General features: G+C 42.4%; 1 protein-coding gene across 1 annotated transcript; it reads right to left on the bottom strand.

Annotated features, from left to right (window-relative positions):
• Positions 1–6094: 6094 nt before the first annotated feature.
• On the bottom strand, positions 6095–7099 carry LOC103014427 (schlafen family member 5; the record flags this gene model as incomplete). The annotated part of the gene is given in 4 exon segments (XM_007198441.3): positions 6095–6305; positions 6307–6477; positions 6479–6783; positions 6785–7099. Coding segments are annotated over 4 exon segments (1002 nt in total), but the record flags the coding sequence as incomplete, so codon positions are not given.
• Between the last annotated feature and the right edge of the window lie 15285 nt (positions 7100–22384).

Raw genomic sequence — 22384 nt, 5'->3', positions numbered from 1 at the left:
GATGAATACTTATCAGCTTATGCCTGTGAGGAAACACTTGAGAATGGAGAAATATTCACCCCAAAGTATTAGAGGGAACAAGCCTTAGAGCTCACATAGGGCCAGAAATAGTATCTGTTCCTACCAACCAGAGTGAAAAACATCAAAATTCACAGGGCATTAGGTAGAGTACTCAAAAGAGTTTTGCCTCAGTAGGTGCAAAAAATGAACCCTAGACTAAATGCTGCTCTGGTCCTGTACAAAGCTTAAAAACAAAATCCAAAAGGATCAAACTATTTCCAATTAACTTAACCATGTCTCAGAACAAAGCTCATGAGTACTTATAAGAATACAAAAACATTCAGCACCCAAAGTGGTAAAACACACAATGTCTAGCATCCAACAAAAAATTACCATGTGGGACTTCCCTGGCAGTCCAATGGTTAAGACTCCACACTTCCACTGCAGGGGGCGTGGATTCCATCCCTGGTCAGGGAACTAAGATCCTTTATGCCACGTGGCATGTGCATGGCCAAAAAAATTTTTTTTAATAAATAAAATTAATTTTTTTTTAATTTTTAATTTTTTTAAATTAAAGTTTTATTTTTTTAAATTTAAATTTTTTTATTTTAAAAATTAAAACAATTTTTTTAAAAATTAAAAATTAAAAAAAAAGTTTTAATTACCATGTCTGCAAAGAAGCTGGAAAATACCAACTATTAAGAGGAAAATAACCATTTGAAATTTTTTAAATAACTTTTTAAAAATTAATTAATTTATTAATTTATTTATTTTTGGCTGCTTTGGGTCTTCTTTGCTGCGCCCAGGCTTTCTCTAGTTGTCGTGAGCAGGGGGCTACTCTTCGTTGCGGTGAGCAGGCTTCTCATTGCGGTGGCTTCTCTTGTTATGGAGCATGGGCTCTAGGTGCCCAGGCTTCAGGAGCTGTGGCTCGCAGGCGGGCTCTAGAGCGCAGGCTCAGTAGTTGTGGCGCTCAGGCTTAGCTGCTCTGCAGCATGTGGGATCTTCCTGGACCAGGGCTCGAACCTGTGTCCCCTGCATTGGCAGGCGGATTCTTAACCACTGTGCGACCAGGGAAGCCCAACCATTTTAAGTTGACTCAGAATTAACACAGATATATAATTAATAGACTACAACCTTAAAATAGACGTATTAACTGTATTCCATATGTTCAAGAAACTAGAAGAAAAGTTAAACATGCTACATAGAAACACGGAAAATATTAAAAGAGAATCCAAATCAAGCTTCTAGAGAAAGAGTAGAAGATGAAACTATCTGAGGTGTAAAATATACTGAATGTGATTAATGGCATATTAGGCATTGCATGCAGAAGAAAACATTAGTAACTTTAAGACGTAACAACAGAAATAGCATAGAAAACATATTTTAAGCACAGAACATCAGTGAGGTGTACAACAAAGTCAAGTGGCCTTATACACACATAACTGGAGTACCTGAGGAGAGAAAGGGGTATAGAAAATACATTGGAAGTCAGTGGGGAAAGCGTTCGAGCAGCTGGGCCCGGGGTTCCCGCTCCCTCTCCCGCTCCCGCTCCAGACCCAGTTCCCTCCCCGCGACGCGGACTTTGACCCCGACCCCGACGCCGACCCAGACGCTGACCTCACGTTGACGCTGACCTCACGCTGACGCCGACCTCGACGTTGACTCCCCCCCGCCGCCAGGAGCTCCTTCTTCTCACCGCATTCACAGAGCGAGATCCTCGGGCTACAGGAGGAGGACCAGCACGGTGAGCTGGGGGGAAAATGGGGGCCCTGGGGAGGTGGGGGGCGCCTGCGGGGACGGGGCGCCTGCAGGGGGACCCTCGGGAGGCTGGGCTCAGCGGGGTGGGGAAAGGGCGGCGTTCGGCCGGGGCCGTGGCGCGTCTGGCCTCCTCGCGGGCGGCCGGTCGGGTCTCCGCCGGGACTCCCGGTCTCCGGCTCCGGGTGGCCGAGGTGCGGACGGCGTTCGGAGCCCGCGCGGTGTCTCGTCTTCCGAGTGCATCCCTGTGCTGGTGCGGGTGCCTGTGCCGGTGAGCAAACGCCTAGACTTGCGGATTGGATTTGTGGACTTGGGTTGTAAACCGCTTGCGGCATCGTCCGGAGTTATTGTTGGAAGGACGGGGCCTCCCAGGGATTCCGGGCTCAAGTCAGCGCAAGATGAACAGCTTTAAAAACGCGGCATGGGGGTGCGGCCAGCTTTTCCTTTAAGTTCTTGTTCATTTGTCCTGGAGGGTCGTTCCAAGGCAAAGCTCGAAGTCGACTTGCGGGTTGAAATACCAGGACCCCGTGACCGCTGTGCAGCGCTGCCCAGCAGACACTTGTGGGCCCCCTGCGCCCGCCGGTCGTCAGTGTCCAGACCCCTGTCCCCTTTCAGAAAGCCGGGGCTCCGGTGGCGGCCTTGAGACCCACCCCAGGGTCTGGCCTCCGTGGGGTCGCCACCTGGGCCTTGCTCTTTCTGCCCTGTTGAGGAGCCCGAGGGCCCACGAGTTGGAGGAGGGTCCCGTGGTGGTCTCCCTTTGTATTCCCTGAAGCAAAAGTTCGGTAGGCAGCAGGAACACGTAAGTACGTTTTGGAGAGGATCGTTGAAAAATCTGAGAGTGAATTTTTAAGTTTAATTAAGATTTTAAAAATCTTTATATTATCTGAATTTGGGGAGCTGCTAATTTATTCCTTAAAACAAGATTTGTACGAGACAAGACTTAGTCAAATATATTGTATAATATGTATTTAAAACCACAACCGCAGTTTAAAAATCCTGTAATCTCTCCTTAAATTTCGACATTGACTATTTTCTTTGAAATAAATTAAGAATTTTCTCTGTTTTTTCTCACAAAAGATCCAAGGAGTGTATTATAAACTGCCTTAAAATCACTCCTATTATCAAACCATTTAGTTTCTAACATTGTATATTTTATTTACTGGTTCAGATTTGTGTCTGGAAGAGTTCTGAGTGTCCTGAGCAGGCTCTTTCTGCAGCCACAGTCCTTCTCGGATGGGACTGGAACTTGAACCCAGGATCCCTGATTTAGGAGAGGATTCAGACCCACTGTCTTTTAATTAAAACCGCTCACCTGGTGTCAGGACTTAAACTGAAGCTCAGGTTCTTTTGTCTCGTTGCAGAAAGAATTCAGCGTGAGGCAGAGTGATAGGCTGAGTTTATTACCATAGGACACTTGCGGGAGATACAAGCGGGCAGGCAAGGGAGCGCAGCCCTGAGAACAAAGGGGGCCGCAGTTTTGTAATCAAAGAAAGAGTGGGGAGGGGAGAAGACCACCTTCTTCATATGTGCCCGACGCAGAGTGAGGCCAAACAATCCCAAAATGTCAGAGTTTGGAGCAGAGAAAGGTTTATTGCAGGGCCATGCAAGGAGACGGGTGGCTCATGCCTTAAAAACCCTGAACTCCCCGAAAGCTTTCAGCAAAGCCCTTTTATAGGAAAAGTGAGAGAGGGGTGTGGTTAGTTGTGGCAAACTTCTTGGTGTCAGATCCTTTGTTCTTTTTAAATTTGTTTTTTTTTTTTTTTTTTTTAAAGTTTTACTTGATTTTATTTATTTATTTATTTTATTTTTGGCTGTGTTGGGTCTTCGGTTCGTGCGAGGGCTTTCTCCAGTTGCGGCAAGCGGGGGCCACTCTTCATCGCGGTGCGGGGACCGCTCTTCATCGCGGTGCGCGGGCCTTTCTCTATCGCGGCCCCTCCCGTCGCGGGGCACAGGCTCCAGACGCGCAGGCTCAGCAATTGTGGCTCACGGGCCCAGCTGCTCCGTGGCATGTGGGATCTTCCCAGACCAGGGCTCGAACCCGTGTCCCCTGCATTAGCAGGCAGATTCTCAACCACTGCGCCACCAGGGAAGCCCTAAATTTGTTTTTATTTATCTTATTTTTGGCTGCGTTGGGTCTTCGTTGCTGCACGAGAGCTTTCTCTAGTTGTGGCGAGGGGGGCCTACTCATCGTTTTGGTGCATGGGCTTCTCATCGCGATGGCTTCTCTTGTTGCGGAGCACGGGCTCTAGGCACATGGGCTTCAGTAGTTGTAGCACGTGGGCTCAGTAGTTGTGGCTCACGGGCTTCAGTAGTTGCGGCACATGGGCTCTAGAGCGCAGGCTCAGTAGTTGTGGCGCACGGGCTTAGTTGTTCCGCGGCATGTGGAATCTTCCCGGACCAGGGCTCGAACCCCGTGTCCCCTGCATTGGCAGGTGGATTCTTAACCACTGTGCCACCAGGGAAGCCCCAGATCCCTGTTCTTGAGGTCAGGTCACAATGTTCCTGTAAACCTCCACCAAAACAAATGTTATTCTCTGTACTGACAAGAAAGGGCAAGGTCCCAAGGCTCAGCTTTCACCCTCTGAGGCCCAGGCCCTGGCTAAGAGGGGGTCCCTGGGCGGGCCAGTTACCCTGCATGGGAGCGTTCATCCAGCACCTGGTCTGGGTCTTCCCAATAGTGCCCAGGCCCGACCAATGGGCGGCCATGGAGAGGGCTCTGGAGCTCTGCAGGACACAACCCTCAGCCTGTCCCCAGGACCCCCAGCTCACCTGCCAGTCCTGAGGCTGGAGGGCCTGGAGGGCCCTGGGGAGAAGGCCACGATCCGCCTCTCACCATACTCTCTGCCTCCAGGACCTCTGTGACTGACTGTTAGCGGTGTGGGACCTCTAACCAACATGCTAAGGTCACACACTAACAACTTCATGCCTGCCACGCCCCTGTTACAGGCTTACATCATTAGCTCCTCCTTGAACCCTATATGATCTAACCGGGACTGTCATGGCGCTATTCAAATCGTATGTATATTAGCAAAAGTGTGGTAACATATACTAAAATGTGGTAATTCATCTCAGGTTTCAGTATAATGTCCCCATTCACCTAGTTTCTCCTTTCACCTATTCCTGTCTTGGCTACATGCAGAAATGCTACTCTTCAAGGATCATTAACTCCCTGACTTAATGTAACAAGATTCAAACCCGTGTCTATTGTCTTGTGTTTTGACTGTAAGAACTTGTAGCTTGAGTGTGCCTGGTGCTTGGATGCACCTGGTCTTCCTTCAAGGTAGTGTAGATTGTTGCTAAGTTACTGGATTCTTTTCTTGAGTGCTCATTAGCTTACAGCAGTCTCCCAAACTCCCTTAAAATTCCCTCTTTGTCTTTAATCCTCTAGTGGGATTTCTAAACTATTTAATTATCCTACTCTATCCTTATTTCATTTTCACTGCTGAATAATATTCCATTATGCAAATATGCTATAATACATTTATCCATTGTTGTGTCAATAGATAATTTGGTTGTTTTCCTGTTTGGGGCCATTGCAGATAGTGAATCTATGAGCACTCATGGGCATATCTCTAAATATATATATATGGATATATATATATATAAAATAAACATAAGCACTATATATATAGTGCTTATATTTTTAAAAAAATATGACCAGAAGATGTGAAGGTCAATGAATATAGATTTCTGAGAAGATCCTGAAATGGACTTTGTTTTTCTGGACTTTTCTTGAAGTTACGATTGATTTTCTTTTGTCTGATTTTATCTCAGGCTTTCCTTTTCCAAGGTGCATGCATATCACCAACACTACTCTTCGGCCTATCAGTCATGGTTAGCATCACATGTTGGCTTTTGAAAGGAAAAGTGAGAAAAGAGAGGTTTGATTGTGTTTTTGTTCAAAAATGGAAGTGAGGCTATGAGAAAGGGAGAATATTTGATGAGGGAACCATACAAGAATGCAGAGGCAAGGAAAAGTGACAGTAAATTAAAGAGGACACATAGGTATATGTGAAAAAGGAATTTCCTGTATAAGTAAATGTGAGTTCATAATTAGAAAGGGAAAGAAGAGACTTGAATATGAACACAAGAAAGGATGTGAAAACAGAAATTGCTAGGTCAAACAGCCTTCTGCACCAACCTCTAGTGGGTCTACTAGGCCAGAGCATCTATTTGTTGAATGCAGGATATTCAAGATGGGCAGAGGGAAAGAGGGGCAATGACCCACCAACTGTATCTATAGGAATTAATGTCAGGCATCTGCAACTCTGAGGGTACCTCTCTTTCCCCAGATTCTAAAATAATATCTCCCTTTCCTCCTTCCCCACCTCCTCCCACCTCAGCAAACATTAAAATCATTGCTGATTCTATTCCCATTCCTTGTGGCTAGCTGTCTCACACGATTGTCCTTCACCCGCCAGGAATTATGCACTTTGGCAAACACTGCACAGCAGAATCGTTCCACGCTGACTGCACAGACATATCCATGGAGGGCCCCCTGCTTGTGTACTGCAACGAATTTGGTGGCATATTTTATCTCACGCCTCTGTACAGAAATGATGGGCTGGTAACTTCCTAATATAGTGATCAATAGAAGCCCTCAAGGTGGCAAGATCTGTTTTCTCTTTTTCACATCCAGTGACTTGATGGGTCTCATCATGCAGGCCAAAAAATACATACCCTCCCTCAGTGTTTGCAAATGCAGAAACACACCTGGGTAAAGCATTGTGTCATCTCTGTTGAGAACATCTTAAATTCAACGTGCGTGGACTTAGTAAAGTTGAGCTTTTCCTGGTACTGAAGGTGGTGAGTGCTATCAAATAAAGCAGCAGCTGAAGCCTTTATGTTACCTTCATTTTGTACATGAACCTGAAATTTCTGTGGACTTAATGAATTGGAATCATTAATATTTGTAAGAGTCTGAATCCTGCCTTTGGGGAATGCCAGTGCTTCCTGAGAATTCACGACATTAGTGCATGTTCTATGTCTGTGGCACAAAGAGGAGCACAAGGTAAGCAAATCATATACCAGAGGCCTCTGGCATCCATGATTTCACAAAAATCAAAAAGAGATCTCCCTGCTGCATCTCATCTAACTAGCCTTTGAAAGTTGAAGGCAGATACAATCCTACTCCATGACTGTCATAATTATAGTCTTTGTTCTCAGTCTCAGCCTTGACCATCCCCCCTCCGGAATTCAGCAGAGCACATGCTTCATGCATGATGCTTTCATTCTGTTTCTTCTGCAGTTTAGGGTTCATTCCACTCCTTTGCTCATTCCCAGGGGTGACTTTTCCTGCATTTAAAACATACTCAGCAAAGTTCATTTCCAAATCAATTTTTAAAAAAATAAATTTATGTATTTTTATTTTTGGCCGCATTGAGTCTTTGTTGCTGCACGCGGGCTTTCTCTAGTTGCCGCAAGCGGGGGGCTACTCTTTGTTGCAGTATATGGGCTTCTCACTGAGGTGGCTTCTCCTGTTGCAGAGCAAGGGCTCTAGGCGCGCGGGCTTCAGTAGTTGTGGCTCACGGGCTCTAGAGCGCAGGCTCAGTAGTTGTGGCGCACGGGCTTAGTTGCTCCGTGGCATGTGGGATCTTCCCGGACCAGGGCTTGAACCCATGTCCCTTGCATTGGCAGGCGGATTCCTAACCACTGAGCCACCAGGGAAGTCCCTCCAAATCAATCTTGAGACTCATCTTCTCAGCACTTGTCCTGTTCTTACCCTGAAATGTTCTCCTAAAAAACAGGAAGATACACCATTAGAATAGGACAAGGATAGGGAAGGTGGGAAAATGGACAGTTTGAGGCCACTCTTCTGAAATTGTTCACTTCATTTATTCCCACAGCACTTGAGGCCAGATTCATGCAGAGATTAAGTATGCAGGGCAGGTTGAGGAGCTAAGTCTGGTGGAAGCCCACTGCCACCAGAGAAACGGTCAAGAGGTGATTTTTATGCTGTGATTTTGGTAACAGTTTCTGCCAGGTTCTCCTTGGCAATTGAAAACCTTTCGGGGTGTCTCTAGGGTGTGCTGATGTGTATTGTTTTTCTTGGTGCTTTGTCTTTTTTCTCTCACTGAGACCTGGGCAGTCTCAGATTATTGTTATTATTTTTTAATATAAATTTATTTATTTTATTTATTTTTGGCTTTGTTGGGTCTTTGTTGCTGTGCGCGGGCTTTCTCTAGTTGCAGCGAGTGGGGGCTACTCTTTGTTGCGGTGCGCAGGCTTCTCATTGCAGTGGCTTTTCTTGTTGCAGAGCACGGGCTCCAGGCACACGGGCTTCAGTAGTTGTGGCTCTCAGGCTCAGTAGTTGTGGCTCGTGGGCTCTAGAGCGCAGGCTCAGTAGTTGCGGCGCATGGGCTTAGTTGCTCCGCGGCATGTGGGATCTTCCCAGACCAGGGCTCGAACCCGTGTCCGCTGCATTGGCAGGTGGATTCTTAACCACTGTGCCACCAGGGAAGGCCTCAGATTATTTTATAGCCCAATTTTTGGAAACAGCAAATCTGATTGAGTTGATAATTTATCCTTATTGCAATGGAACAGATTCTTTAGCTTCCTCTGGTCCATGCAGTTCCCATCTTGTGAAGAAGAAATATATATCATATACTTTAATATATTATATTTTTATGTAATAGAAATGTATACATTATATATATATATATTTATATATATATGAAAATTTGTTTGGAACTAACAAATTATTGACTATTTGTTTGGAACAACCAGGCTGTCAGGTTGAGGTGGCTTTCAGCATTTCCTAAATGCAGTCCAGTTGTCCCAGCAAATAGGACTGGAACCATTGGATATCTACATACAAAAGAAATGAACCTTAACTCATATTTACCCCACTTACAAAAATATACTTAAAATGTGTCATAGACCTAAATGTAAAACCTAAAATCATGTGGAAATTAATGAAGACTGCCCAAATGAGAACAATCAGAGGCTATTTTCTCAGAGCTCACTATATCAAGGGAATCGGCCACCATCACTTATGATGGCAGAAACTCAAGCGCAGGCAGAGGAATGCGGAAGCTTTATAGTGAAGAGAGAGAGAGAAGGCTCAGGGATGCTCTGATTTGAGGTTGTTGATCTAGGGAAGCTGGAAGCGGGCTTACTGGAAGTGGGGCATCTCATGTCAGTGGTTTGGAGAGCCTATTTGGCTTTCTTCGGTTGGTCCTGAGTTGGAGTGGGGGCAAAAGTTAAGGACGCCAGCAGGTATTGAGCAAGTCCTGACCACTTTTGGCCAGCTGCTGCAGGCATTGTGGTTAGGCTTCCCAAGCTGGTCGGGAAGTCAGAGTTGTGTCAAGTTGTGTCACAACTCAAGGTTGTGAGTCAGAGTTCTGTTTTTATATATGGTCTGGCCAGTGTCCATTTGTATATTCAGTCTCTCAACTTCAAAACTTCTAGAGGAAAACATAGGAGAAAATGTATACCTTGAGTTCAGCAAACATTTCTTAAAGCTGACACTAAATGCACAATACATAAAAGAAAAAAATTGATATATTGGACTTTAAGAACGTTTCTTTAACAGTGAAAGACACTCTTAAGAGAATGAAAATATGAGCCCTTGACCAGAAGAAACTATTTGTAAATGATTATATGATTAAGAACTTGTATCTAGATTATATATAGAACTCTTTTTTTTTTCTTATTAGTCATCAATTTTATACACATCAGTGTATACATGTCAATCCCAATCACCCAATTCAGCACACCACCATCCCCACACCACCGTTTTCCCCCCTTGGTGTCCATATGTCTGTTCTCTACATCTGTGTCTCAACTTCTGCCCTGCAAACCGGCTCATCTGTACCATTTTTCTAGGTTCCACAAACATGTGTTAATATACGATATTTCTTTTTCTCTTTCTGACTTACTTCACTCTGTATGACAGTCTCTAGATCCATCCACGTCTCAACAAATGACTCAATTCCGTTCCTTTTTATGGCTGAGTAATATTCCATTGTATATATGTACCACATCTTCTTTATCCATTCGTCTGTTGATGGGCATTTAGGTTGCTTCCATGACCTGGCTATTGTAAATAGTGCTGCAGTGAACATTCGGGTCCATGTGTCTTTTTGAATTACGGTTTTCTCTGGGTATATGCCCAGTAGTGGGATTGCTGGGTCATATGTTAATTCTATTTTTAGTTTTTTAAGGAACCTCCATACTGTTCTCCATAGTGGCTGTATCAATTTACATTCCCACCAACAGTGCAAGAGGGTTCCCTTTTCTCCACACCCTCGCCAGCATTTGTTGTTTGTAGATTTTCTGATGATGCCCATTCTAACTGGTGTGAGGTGATACCTCATTGTAGTTTTCATTTGCATTTCTCTAATAATTAGTGATGTTGAGCGTCTTTTCATGTGCTTCGTGGCCATCTGTATGTCTTCTTTGGAGAAATGTCTATTTAGGTCTTCTGCCCATTTTTGGATTGGGGTGTTTGTTTCTTTAATATTGAGCTGAATGAGCTGTTTATATATTTTGGAGATTAATCCTTTGTCCGTTGATTCGTTTGCACATATTTTCTCCCATTCTGAGGGTTGTCTTTTCGTCTTGTTTATGGTTTCCTTTGCTGTGCAAAAGCTTTTAAGTTTCATTAGGTCCCATTTGTTTATTTTTGTTTTTATTTCCATTACTCTAGGAGGTGGATCAAAAAAGATGTTGCTGTGATTTATGTCAAAGAGTGTTCTTCCTATGTTTTCTTCTAAGAGTTTTATAGTGTCCAGACTTACATTTAGGTCTCTAATCCATTTTGAGTTTATTTTTGTGTATGGTGTTAGGGAGTATTCTAATTTCATTCTTTTACATGTAGCTGTCCAGTTTTCCCAGCACCACTTATTGAAGAGACTGTCTTTTCTCCATTATATATCTTTGCCTCCTCTGTCACAGATTAGTTGACCATAGGTGCGTGGGTTTATCTCTGGGCTTTCTATCTTGTTCCATTGATCTATGTTTCTGTTTTTGTGCCAGTACCATATTGTCTTGATTACTGTAGCTTTGTAGTATAGTCTGAAGTCAGGGAGTCTGATTCCTCCAGCTCCGCTTTTTTTCCCTCAAGACTGCTTTGGCTATTCGGGGTCTTTTGTGTCTCTATACAAATTTTAAGATGATTTGTTCTAGCTCCGTAAAAAATGCCGTTGGTAATTTGATAGGGATTGCACTGAATCTGTAGATTGCTTTGGGTAGTATAGTCATTTTCACAATGTTGATTCTTCCAATCCAAGAACATGGTATATCTCTCCATCTGTTGGTATCATCTTTAATTTCTTTCATCAGTGTCTTATAGTTTTCTGCATACAGGTCTTTTGTCTCCCTAGGTAGGTTTATTCCTAGGTATTTTATTCTTTTTGTTGCAATGGTAAATGGGAGTGTTTCCTTAATTTCTCTTTCAGATATTTCATCATTAGTGTATAGGAATGCAAGAGATTTCTGTGCATTAATTTTGTATCCTGCAGCTTTACCATATTCATTAATTAGCTCTAGCAGTTTTCTGGTGGCAGTTTTAGGATTCTCTATGTATAGTATCATGTCATCTGCAAACAGTGACAGTTTTACTTCTTCTTTTCCAATTTGTATTTTATTTCTTTTTCTTCTCTGATTGCCGTGGCTAGGACTTCCAGAATTATGTTGAATAATAGTGGTGAGAGTGGACATCCTTGTCTCGTTCCTGGTCTTAGAAGAAATGCTTTCAGTTTTTCACCATTGAGAATGATGTTTGCTGTGGGTTTGTCGTATATGGCCTTTATTATGTTGAGGTAGTTCCCTCTATGCCCACTTTCTGGAGAGTTTTTATCATAAATGGGTGTTGAATTTTGTCAAAAGCTTTTTCTGCATATATTGAGATGATCATATGGTTTTTTCCTTCAATTTGTTAATATGGTGTATCACATTGATTGATTTCCGTATATTGAAGAATCCTTGCATCCCTGGGATAAATCCCACTTGATCGTGGTGTATGATCCTTTTAATGTGTTGTTGGATTCTGTTTGCTAGTATTTTGTTGAGGATTTTTGCATCTATATTCGTCAGTGATATTGGTCTGTAATTTTCTTTTTTTGTAGTGTCTTTGTCTGGTTTTGATATCAGGGTGATGGTGGCCTCATAGAATGAGTTTGGGAGTGTTCCTTCCTCTGCAATTGTTTGGAAGAGTTTGAGAAGGATAGGTGTTAGCTCTTCTCTAAATGTTGGATAGAATTCCCCTGTGAAGCCATCTGGTCCTGGACTTTTGTTGTTGGAAGATTTTTTTTTTTTTGGGGGGGTTGTCAACTTGTCCTTCCTAATTTTAATTTATTTTTATTTATTTATTGCTGTGTTGGGTCTTCGTTTCTGTACGAGGGCTTTCTCCAGCCATGGCAAGTGGGGGCCACTCTTCATCGCGGTGCGCGGGCCTCTCACTATCGTGGCCTCTCTTGTTGCGGAGCACAGGCTCCAGATGCGCAGGCTCAGTAATTGTGACTCACGGGCCCAGCTGCTCCGTGGCATGTGGGATATTCCGGGACCAGGGCTTGAACCCATGTCCCCTGCATTGGCAGGCGGATTCTCAACCACTGCGCCACCAGGGAAGCCCCTGTTGGAAGATTTTTAATCACGGTTTCAATTTCATTACTTGTGATTGGTCTGTTCATATTTTCTGCTTCTTCCTGGTTCAGTCTTGGAAGGTTATACCTTTCTAAGAATTTGTCTATTTCTTCCAGGTTGTCCATTTTATTGGCATGAAGTTGCTTGTAGTAGTCTCTTAGGATACTTTGTATTTCTGCGGTGTCTGTTGTAACTTCTCCTTTTTCATTTCTTATTTTATTGATTTGAGTCCTCTCCCTGTTTTTCTTGATGAGTCTGGCTAATGGCTTATCAATTTTGTTTATCTTCTCAAAGAACCAGCTTTTAGTTTTATTGATCTTCGCTCTTGTTTTCTTTGTTTCTATTTCATTTATTTCCGCTCTGATCTTTATGATTTCTTTCCTTCTGCTAACTTTGGGTTTTGTTTGTTCTTCTTTCTCTAGTTTCTTTAGGTGTAAGGTTAGATTGTTTACTTGAGATTTTTCTTGTTTCTTTAGGTAGGCTTGTATAGCTATAAACTTCCCTCTTAGAACTGCTTTTGCTGCATCCCATAGGCTTTGGGTCGTCGTGTTTTCATTGTCATTTGTCTCTAGGTATTTTTTGATTTCCTCTTTGATTTCTTCAGTGATCTCTTGGTTATTTAATAATGTATTATTTAGCCTCCATGTGTTTGTGTTTTTTACGTCTTTTTCCCTGTAATTCATTTCTAATCTCATAGCATTGTGGTCAGAAAAGATGCTTGATATGATTTCAATTTTCTTAAATTTACTGAGGCTTGATTTGTGACCCAAGATGTGATCTATCCTGGAGAATGTTCTGTGCGCACTTGAGAAGAACATGTAATCTGCTGTTTTTGGATGGAATGTCCTATAAATACCAATTAAATCTATCTGGTCTATTGTGTCATTTAAAGCTTCTGTTTCCTTATTTATTTTCATTTTGGACGATCTGTCCATTGCTGTAAGTGAGGTGTTAAAGTCCCCCACTATTATTGTGTTACTGTCAATTTCCTCTTTTATAGCTGTTAGCAGTTGCCTTATGTATTGAGGTGCTCCTATGTTGGGTGCATATATATTTATAATTGTTATATCTTCTTCTTGGATTGATCCCTTGATCATTATTTAGTGTCCTTCCTTGTCTCTTGTAACATTCTTTATTTTAAAGTCTATTTTATCTGATACGAGTATAGCTACTCCAGCTTTCTTTTGATTTCTGTTTGCATGGAATATCTTTTTCCATCCCCTCACTTTCAGTCTGTATGTGTCCCTAGGTCTAAAGTGGGTCTCTTGTAGACAGCATATATATGGGTCTTGTTTTTGTATCCATTCAGCAAGCCTGTGTCTTTTGGTTGGGGCATTTAATCCATTCACGTTTAAGGTAATTATCAATATGTATGTTCCTATGACCATTTTCTTAATTTTGGGTTTGTTTTTGTAGGTCCTTTTCTTCTCTTGTGTTTCCCACTTAGAGAAGTTCCTTTAGCATTTGTTGTAGAGATGGTTTGGTGGTGCTGAATTCTCTTAGCTGTTGCTTGTCTGTAAAGCTTTTGATTTCTCCATCGAATCTGAATGAGATCCTTGCCAGGTAGAGTAATCTTGGTTGTAGGTTCTTCCCTTTCATCACTTTAAGTATATCATGCCACTCCCTTCTGGCTTGTAGAGTTTCTGCTGAGAAATCAGCTGTTAACCTTATGGGAGTTCCCTTGTATGTTATTTGTCGTTTTTCCCTTGCTGCTTTCAGTAATTTTTCTTTGTCTTTAATTTTTGCCACTTTGATTACTATGTGTCTCGGCATGCTTCTCCTTGGGTTTATCCTGTATGGGACTCTCTGCACTTCCTGGACTTGGGTGGCTATTTCCTTTCCCATGTTAGGGAAGTTTTCGACTATAATCTCTTCAGATATTTTCTCTGGTCCTTTCTCTCTCTCTTCTCCTTCTGAGACCCCTATAATGCGAATGTTGTTGTGTTTAATGTTGTCCCAGAGGTCTCTTAGGCTGTCTTCATTACTTTTCATTCTTTTTTCTTTAGTCTGTTCCGCAGCAGTGAATTCCACCATTCTGTCTTCCAGGTCACTTATCCGTTCTTCTGCCTCAGTTATTCTGCTATTGATTCCTTCTAGTGTAGTTTTCATTTCAGTTATTGTATTGTTCATCTCTGTTGGTTTGTTCTTTAATTCTTCTAGGTCTTTGTTAATCATTTCTTGCATCTTCTCAATCTTTGCCTCCATTCTTATTCCGAGGTCCTGGATCATCTTCACTATCATTATTCTGAAATCTTTTTCTGGAAGGTTGCCTATCTCCACTTCATTTAGTTGTTTTTCTGGGGTTTTTTCTTGTTCCTTCATCTGGTATATAGACCTCTGTCTTTTCATCTTGTCTGTCTTTCTGTAAATATGGTTTTTGTTCCACAGGCTGCAGGATTGTAGTTTTTCTTGCTTCTGCTGTCTGCCCTCTGGTGGTTGAGGCTATCTAAGAGGCTTGATGGGAGGCTCTGGAGGTGGGTGGAGCTGACTGTTGCTGTGGCGGTCAGAGCTCCGTAAAACTTTAATCCACTTGACTGTTGATGGGTGGGGCTGGGTTCCCTCCCTGTTGGTTGTTTTGCCCGAGGCAACCCAACACTGGAGCCTACCTGGGCTCTTTGGTGGGGCTAATGGCAGACTCTGGGAGGGCTCATGCCAAGGAGTACTTCCCAGAACCTCTGCTGCCAGTGTCCTTGTCCCCACGGTGAAACAGAGCTAGCCCCCGCCTCTGCAGGAGACCCCCAAACACCAGCAGGTATGTCTGGTTCGGTCTCCCCCAGGGTCACTGCTCCCTCCCCTGGGTCCCGATGCACACACTATTTTGTGTGCGCCCTTCAAGAGTGGGGTCTCTGTTTCCCCCAGTCCTGTCGAAGTCCTGCAATCAATTCCCACTAGGCTTCAAAGTCTGATTCTCTATGAATTCCTCCTCCTGTTGCTGGACCCCCAGGTTGGGAAGCCTGACATGGGGCCCAGAACCTTCACTCCAGTGGGTGGACTTCTGTGGTATAAGTGCTCGCCCGTCTGTGAGTCACCCACACAGCAGATATGGGATTTGATTTTACTCTGATTGTGCCCCTCCTACCGTCTCACTGTGGCTTCTCCTCTGTCCTTGGACGTGGGGTATCCTCCTTGGTGAAGTCCAGTGTCTTCCTGTCGATGATTGTCCAGCGACCAGTTGTGATTCTGGTGCTCTCGCAAGAGGGAGTGAGAGCACGTCCTACTCCGCCATCTTGGCTAATCCTCCTATATAGAACTCTTGAAAGGCAATAATAAGAAAACAAAAAACCCAATTTAAAAATGGCTAAAAGAGGGAATTACCTGGCTGCCCAGTGGTTAGGGCTTCAAGCTTCCACTGCAGGGGGCATGGGTTCGATCCCTGGTTGGAGAACTAAGATCCCACAAACTGTGCAGTGTGGCCAATAAATAAATAAATAAATAAATATCATTAAAAAAAAACTACAGTGAGATAGCACCATTAGTCATTAGGGAAATACCAATTAAAACTACACACCTGGGACTTCCCTGGTGGTCCAGTGGTTGGGACTTCGCCTTCCAGTGTGGGGGGTGCAGGTTCGATCCCTGGTCAGGGGGCTGAGATCCTACATGCCTCGTGGCCAAAAAAAAACAAAACCAAAACATAGAGCAGAAACGATGTTGTAACAAATTCAATAAAAACTTTAAAAAAGATGGTCCACGTCAAAAAAATCTTAAAAAAAAAAAACAAACTACACACTTATTTGAATGGCGAAAATTATTAACCATACCAGGTGTCTGCAAGGATATGGAGGAAAGGGAACTCTCATACACTCCTGGTAGGAACATAAAGTACAACCATTTTTGGAAAGAGTTTGGTATTTTTATACATTTACTGTATGACCCAGTCATTCCCCTCCTAAGTATTTACTCAAGAGAAATGAAAACAATCATACAAAGAATTGTACATGAATGTTCATAACACTTTCATTTGTAAAATCATAAACTGGAAACAGCCCAAATGCCCATCAACAGAAACAAATATTAGTTATCCATACAATGAAATACAGTACAGCAATAAAAAAGGAAAGAACTATTGGTACCCACAACATGAATAAACCTCAGAATAATTATTCTGAGTGAAAGAAGCCGGAGTGAAAAAGAGTGCATATTTGATTCCATTTGTATAAAAGTTTAGAAAATGCAAACTATTCTATAGTGACAGGAAGCCAATCAATTGTTTCTTAGGGATGGTGGCAGGGTATGGAGAAGTGGGAGGGAGAGATTGCAAAAAGGCATTTTGGGGAATGGTGTATATGTTCACTACCTTGATTGCAGTGATGGTTTCACATGTCAAAGTTTAGTAAATTGTACACTTTAAATATGTGCAGTTTATTATTTGTCAAAAATACCCAAATAACACTATTAAAAACTACATACGTGAATGTGAAAAAATAAGTAAAAATATTTTATTATACAGTAAGTCCCCTACACATGAACGAGTTCTATTCTGAGAGCATGTTCGTAAGTCCAGTTTGTTCGTATGTCCAACAAAGTTAGCCGAGGTACCCAACTAACACAATTGGCTATATAGTACTGTACTGTAATAGATTTAAATACTTTTCACACAAATGATACATAAAAAACAAACACAAAAAATAAAACATTTTTAATCTTAAAGTACTCTACCTTGAAAAGTACAGTAGTACCAGCTACATCACCACTGCTTTTACACTTACTTCTGGACATCCTGGGCTTGAAATAAAGATACTGTACTACTGTGTTCTATACAGTACTATACAGTAAAGTACCCAAAAGCACAACCACTTGTAGAAGATGCAGCATGTGACAGTGTACGACAGACACGTGAACTAACGTGATTGGACATGTGAATGCACATTCGCATCTTTGAAAGTTCAAAACTTGAAGGTTAGTATGTAGGGGACTTACTATAATTAGCTCAAAAATCAGTGGGATATTTAAGTGCCTGCTATTGCTAAGTTTTTTTCCATAGAAACTAAATCTATGATAAGATTAGTGGTATAGAGTCTGAAATTCTACATACTCCAGGTGGAGACCTTTGCCCCCATATTCATTTGATAATAATCACCACCCCACCCTGTCCTTTGTTTTGCATATTGTAAATTTACACTTCTCAGGCCTGCCAAGTCCTTTCTCAGTGGAAATCTAGTGCTTGGTGTGGAAAACAGCAGGCCTTCCTAACTACTGCTGAAAATTACCTCAACAAAATAAGAGAAAATGCTCTCTCCTCCCTTATATGTGCATTAAAACAGAAAGTATTGCATTTCATAAAATTGCCCTTGTAGGGGCTTCCCTGGTGGCACAGTGGTTGAGAATCTGCCTGCCAGTGCAGGGGAGGTGGGTTCGAGCCCTGGTCTGGGAAGATCCCACATCCTGAGGAGCAACTTACCCCGTGTGCAACAACTACTGAGCCTGCGCTCTAGAGCCTGCGAGCCACAACTACTGAGCCCACATGCCACAACTACCGAAGCCCTTGTGCCTAGAGCCCATGCTCCACAACAAGAGAAGACACCACAATGAGAAGCCCACGCACTGCAACGAAAAGTAGCCCCCACTCACTGCAACTAGAGAAAGCCCATGCATAGCAACAAAGACCCAATGCAGCCAAAAATAAATAAAATAATTAAATAAATAAAATAATTAAAACATTTAAAAAAATATTGCCCTTGTAGATTTTTTTTCTAGCAAAGGAATCCTCCAAGACACTTGGTCTTTAGAGACTGTTACAGGCCTGTGAACCTGTGTATTAGCCTTGAAAGATACTGTAACTATGAACCATTGTTTACTTAATGTTCTGTTGTCATGACAATACTGAAATTGATTTGTTTTCTGATAGGCATAAACACCTGTGAAATTTCATAATCAGGGCACAAGTGGATCGTCTTATTTTACTCAGTCTCTCAGAGAAAGAGAATCACTATATTAAAGAGGATCACTGCCTAGGCCAGCCATGTGTCGGTGACCTCTGCCAGCATAGGAGGTTGAAGTCACAGTATGGTTGGAGGCTGCATGCCATGGCGTGTATGTCTTGGTCCATAGATACCCTATTCAGCGTTCTCCATGAGACACAGGGAGATTGTTGCTGGGGCCCCATGCTCAGTCACATTGTGGCTGGTCAGACTTTTATGTTGAAACTCTTACTAGGGGACTGAGGGTTATTGGAGCCACAAGTGTTAGCATAGAGCCCTATCAGTGCCTCCACAGTCTTTCTTTCAAATCCAAGCAACTTGTTTATAACATTCACTTTTCAGGCAACGACATTTTTCCATTTTCTTCTTTTTTTAGTTTTCTCAGTAACAAATTTTAAAAGTAAATTTTCTATACACATGGTTACAATATTTTGAGCAGTATTTGCCATTTTACAAAGTGGGGTGAAACTTCACCAAAACAAAATTTACTCGGAGGAGGGATGGGGCATCCCTTACAAATGTTTATACAAATCACACACATCAGAGAGGTTGTTGGAGGGAATATCGGTTTTCTGGCCCTCCCAGCACCCGCATAGAGATCCAAGAGTATCCTGATGTTTTTCCTGTCGCAGCGGGTGATTACCCTTTTCCTGAAGGAGCCCAGCAGATATGAGCCCAGTGCTCCATTTGCTTTTAGAGGTGTAGGGAAGGGAAAGTATGACTCAGAATTTTCTCACCCCACCCTCCCTCAGATCTTTAGCTCACTGAGAATGAGTGTGGTAAGCACAATAATGGCCTCTTAAAGATGTCCACATCCCAATCCCCAGAACCTGTGAAGAGGTTATGTTATGCGGCAAGAGAATTAAGATTACAGGGGAATTAAGGTTGCTAATTACTTGACCTTAAAATGATAAGAAGATTATCCTGAATTATCTAGATGGGCTCACAGTAATCACAAGGTCCTTTAAATAGAGAAGGAGGAGACAGAGAGTGAGTGTCAGAGTGATGCACCCTGAGGAAGACTTGACCAGCCATTGCTAGCTTTGAAGACGGAAAGGGTCATGAGCCAAGGAATGCTAGCAGCCTAGAATCTGGAAGAGCCAGAAACATAATCTCCCCTAAAGCCTCCAGAAAGGAATGCAGTCCTGCTAACATTTTTAAAAAATAAATTTATTTATTTTTGGCTGCGTTGGGTCTTCGTTGTTGCGTGCGGGCTTTCTCTAGTTGCAGTGAGTGGGGGCTACTCTGTTGCGGTGCACGGGCTTCTCGTTGAGGTGGCTTCTCATTTCGGAGCACGGGCTGTAGGTGCGCGGGCTTCAGCAGTTGTGGTGCACGGGCCTAGTTGCTCTGCAGCATGTGGGATCTTCCCAGACCAGGGATCAAACCCGTGTCCCCTGCATTGGCAGGCGGATTCTTAACTACTGCGCCACCAGGGAAGCCGCTGCTGACATCTTGATTGTAGCCCAGTGAGACCCATTTTGGACTCTGATCCCCAGAACTGTAAATTTGCATTGCTTTAAGCCACAAAATTTGTGATAATTTGGTACAGCAGCCATAGGAAACTAAAATTGTGATTAGACTACAGTACGATAGTCATTAATTCACATGTTCCCCCATTCAGCAAAGAATCATGAAGATTCCACAATAACTTGAAAGAAATAGGACATTTAAGAACAGTTCTCATGATGTAATCTCAGGAACCAAGACCCTTTCTGAGGGGCCAATAGGTCAAAACTGATTTCATTTTAATACCAAGACATTATTTATCTCTTCACTCTCATTTTTTCACAAATATACAATGGAGTTTTCCAGAGGCTTTATGATATGTGATATTGCAACAGACTGAATGCAGAAGCAGATATGAGAATCTAGTTGTCTTCTCTTAAGCCAGATATCAGAGCTTTGCAGAATTATGAAAGAATGTCCCTGTCCTCACTACGATTTTTGTTTGCAGAATATCATAATTTTTCATTAAAGCATGGCATTAATGTCATTTTTGGTAGTATCTTAATAAGATGCTGTCATTTCCCCCACCTCCCAGTCCCTAGTAACCACCATTCTAGTCTCTGTTCTATGAGTTTAGCCTTTTAGAGTCCATATTTAAGTGATATCTTGAAGTATTTATCTTCCTCTGCCTGACTTACTTCATTAGCATAATGCCCTGAAGTTTAATCCATGTTGTTGCAAATGGTAGGATGTCTCAAGGGCATATTTTAAGTGGCGCTTTAGAAACCAAAGGGAGGTAGTCTATTTCCTGTTTCAGTGAGGATACAGTGGGGTCATGTCTATTTCCTTTTTATGACTCAGAGGGTAGCCTGAAACTACAGGAAAAGTGAGATCAGGAAAGTGAGTCACAGTGAGCTTAAGCGACCTACCCAAGTTGTGACGGGAGTGTTCACATCCCATTTGAAAGCGAAAGTCCAGTAAACATTTGATAGGCATATCCTTGACCCTCTCATCCATCTTGGCTGTATCACAGATACAACTATCCATCGGTCTCAAGTGTCACATCTCTTCAGGGTAATAGTCTTTGAAGGTGATCTCCATTTATACCTCTGAAGAATGAAACTGCATTTTAGCAAGAATGGAGATAATACCATACAAACATACCTTATTGGCTTGTGGTGAGAATTCAGTGAGTTCAGGAAGTGAAGAGCTCAGAACATAGGAAGTGCTTCATAAATGTTAGCTGTTCTTATCCATTAGAAGGCAACCTCGGGAGCAACAGCCAGCTCTATCCACCACCAGTCCGTCCCATCAGGAAACTTGCACAAGCCTCTTAGATAGCCTCATCCACCAGAGGGCAGACAGCAGAAGCAAGAAGAACTACAATCCTGCAGCCTGTGGAACAAAAAACACATTCACAGAAAGATAGACAAGATGAAAAGGCAGAGGGCTATGTACCAGATGAAGGAACAAGATAAAACCCCAGAAAAACAACTAAATGAAGTGGAGATAGGCAACCTTCCAGAAAAAGAATTCAGAATAATGATAGTGAAGATGATCCAGGACCTTGGAAAAAGAATGGAGGCAAAGGTCAAGAAGATGCAAGAAATGTTTAACAAAGACCTAGAAGAATTAAAGAACAAACAGAGATGAACAACACAATAACCGAAATGAAAACTACACTAGAAGGAATCAATAGCAGAATAACTGAGGCAGAAGAACGGATAAGTGACCTGGAAGACAGAATGGTGGAATTCACTGCTGCGGAACAGACTAAAGAAAAAAGAATGAAAAGAAATGAAGACAGCCTAAGAGACCTCTGGGACAACATTAAACACAACAACGTTCGCATTATAGGGGTCTCAGAAGGAGAAGAGAGAGAGAAAGGACCAGAGAAAATATTTGAAGAGATTATAGTCGAAAACTTCCCTAACATGGGAAAGGAAATAGCCACCGAAGTCCAGGAAGCGCAGCGAGTCCCATGCAGGATAAACTCAAGGAGAAATATGCCGAGACACATAGTAATCAAATTGGCAAAAATTAAAGACAGAAAAATTATTGAAAGCAGCAAGGGAAAAACGACAAATAACATACAAGGGAACTCCCATAAGGTTAACAGCTGATTTCTCAGCAGAAACTCTACAAGCCAGAAGGGAGTGGCATGATATACTTAAAGTGATGAAAGGGAAGAACCTACAACCAAGATTACTCTACCCGGCAAGGATCTCATTCAGATTCAATGGAGAAATCAAAAGCTTTACAGACAAGCAACAGCTAAGAGAATTCAGCACCACCAAGCCAGCTCTACAACAAATACTAAAGAAACTTCTCTAAGTGGGAAACACAAGAGAAGAAAAGGACCTACAAAAACAAACCCAAAACAATTAAGAAAATGGTCATAGGAACATACATATTGATAATTACCTTAAACGTGAATGGATTAAATGCTCCAACCGAAAGACACAGGCTTGCTGAATGGATACAAAAACAAGACCCATCTATATTCTGTCTACAAGAGACCCACTTCAGACCTAGGGACACATACAGACTGAAAGTGAGGGGATGGAAAAAGATATTCCATGCAAATGGGAATCAAAAGAAAGCTGGAGTAGCAATACTCATATCAGATAAAATAGACTTTAAAATAAAGAATGTTACAAGAGACAAGGAAGGAC

The sequence above is a fragment of the Balaenoptera acutorostrata genome, chromosome 20 (assembly GCF_949987535.1).
Source record: "Balaenoptera acutorostrata chromosome 20, mBalAcu1.1, whole genome shotgun sequence".
Classification (NCBI taxonomy): Eukaryota; Metazoa; Chordata; class Mammalia; order Artiodactyla; family Balaenopteridae; genus Balaenoptera; species Balaenoptera acutorostrata.
Note: the sequence above shows the minus strand (reverse complement) of the source record. Positions and strands in the feature narration are given on the sequence as shown.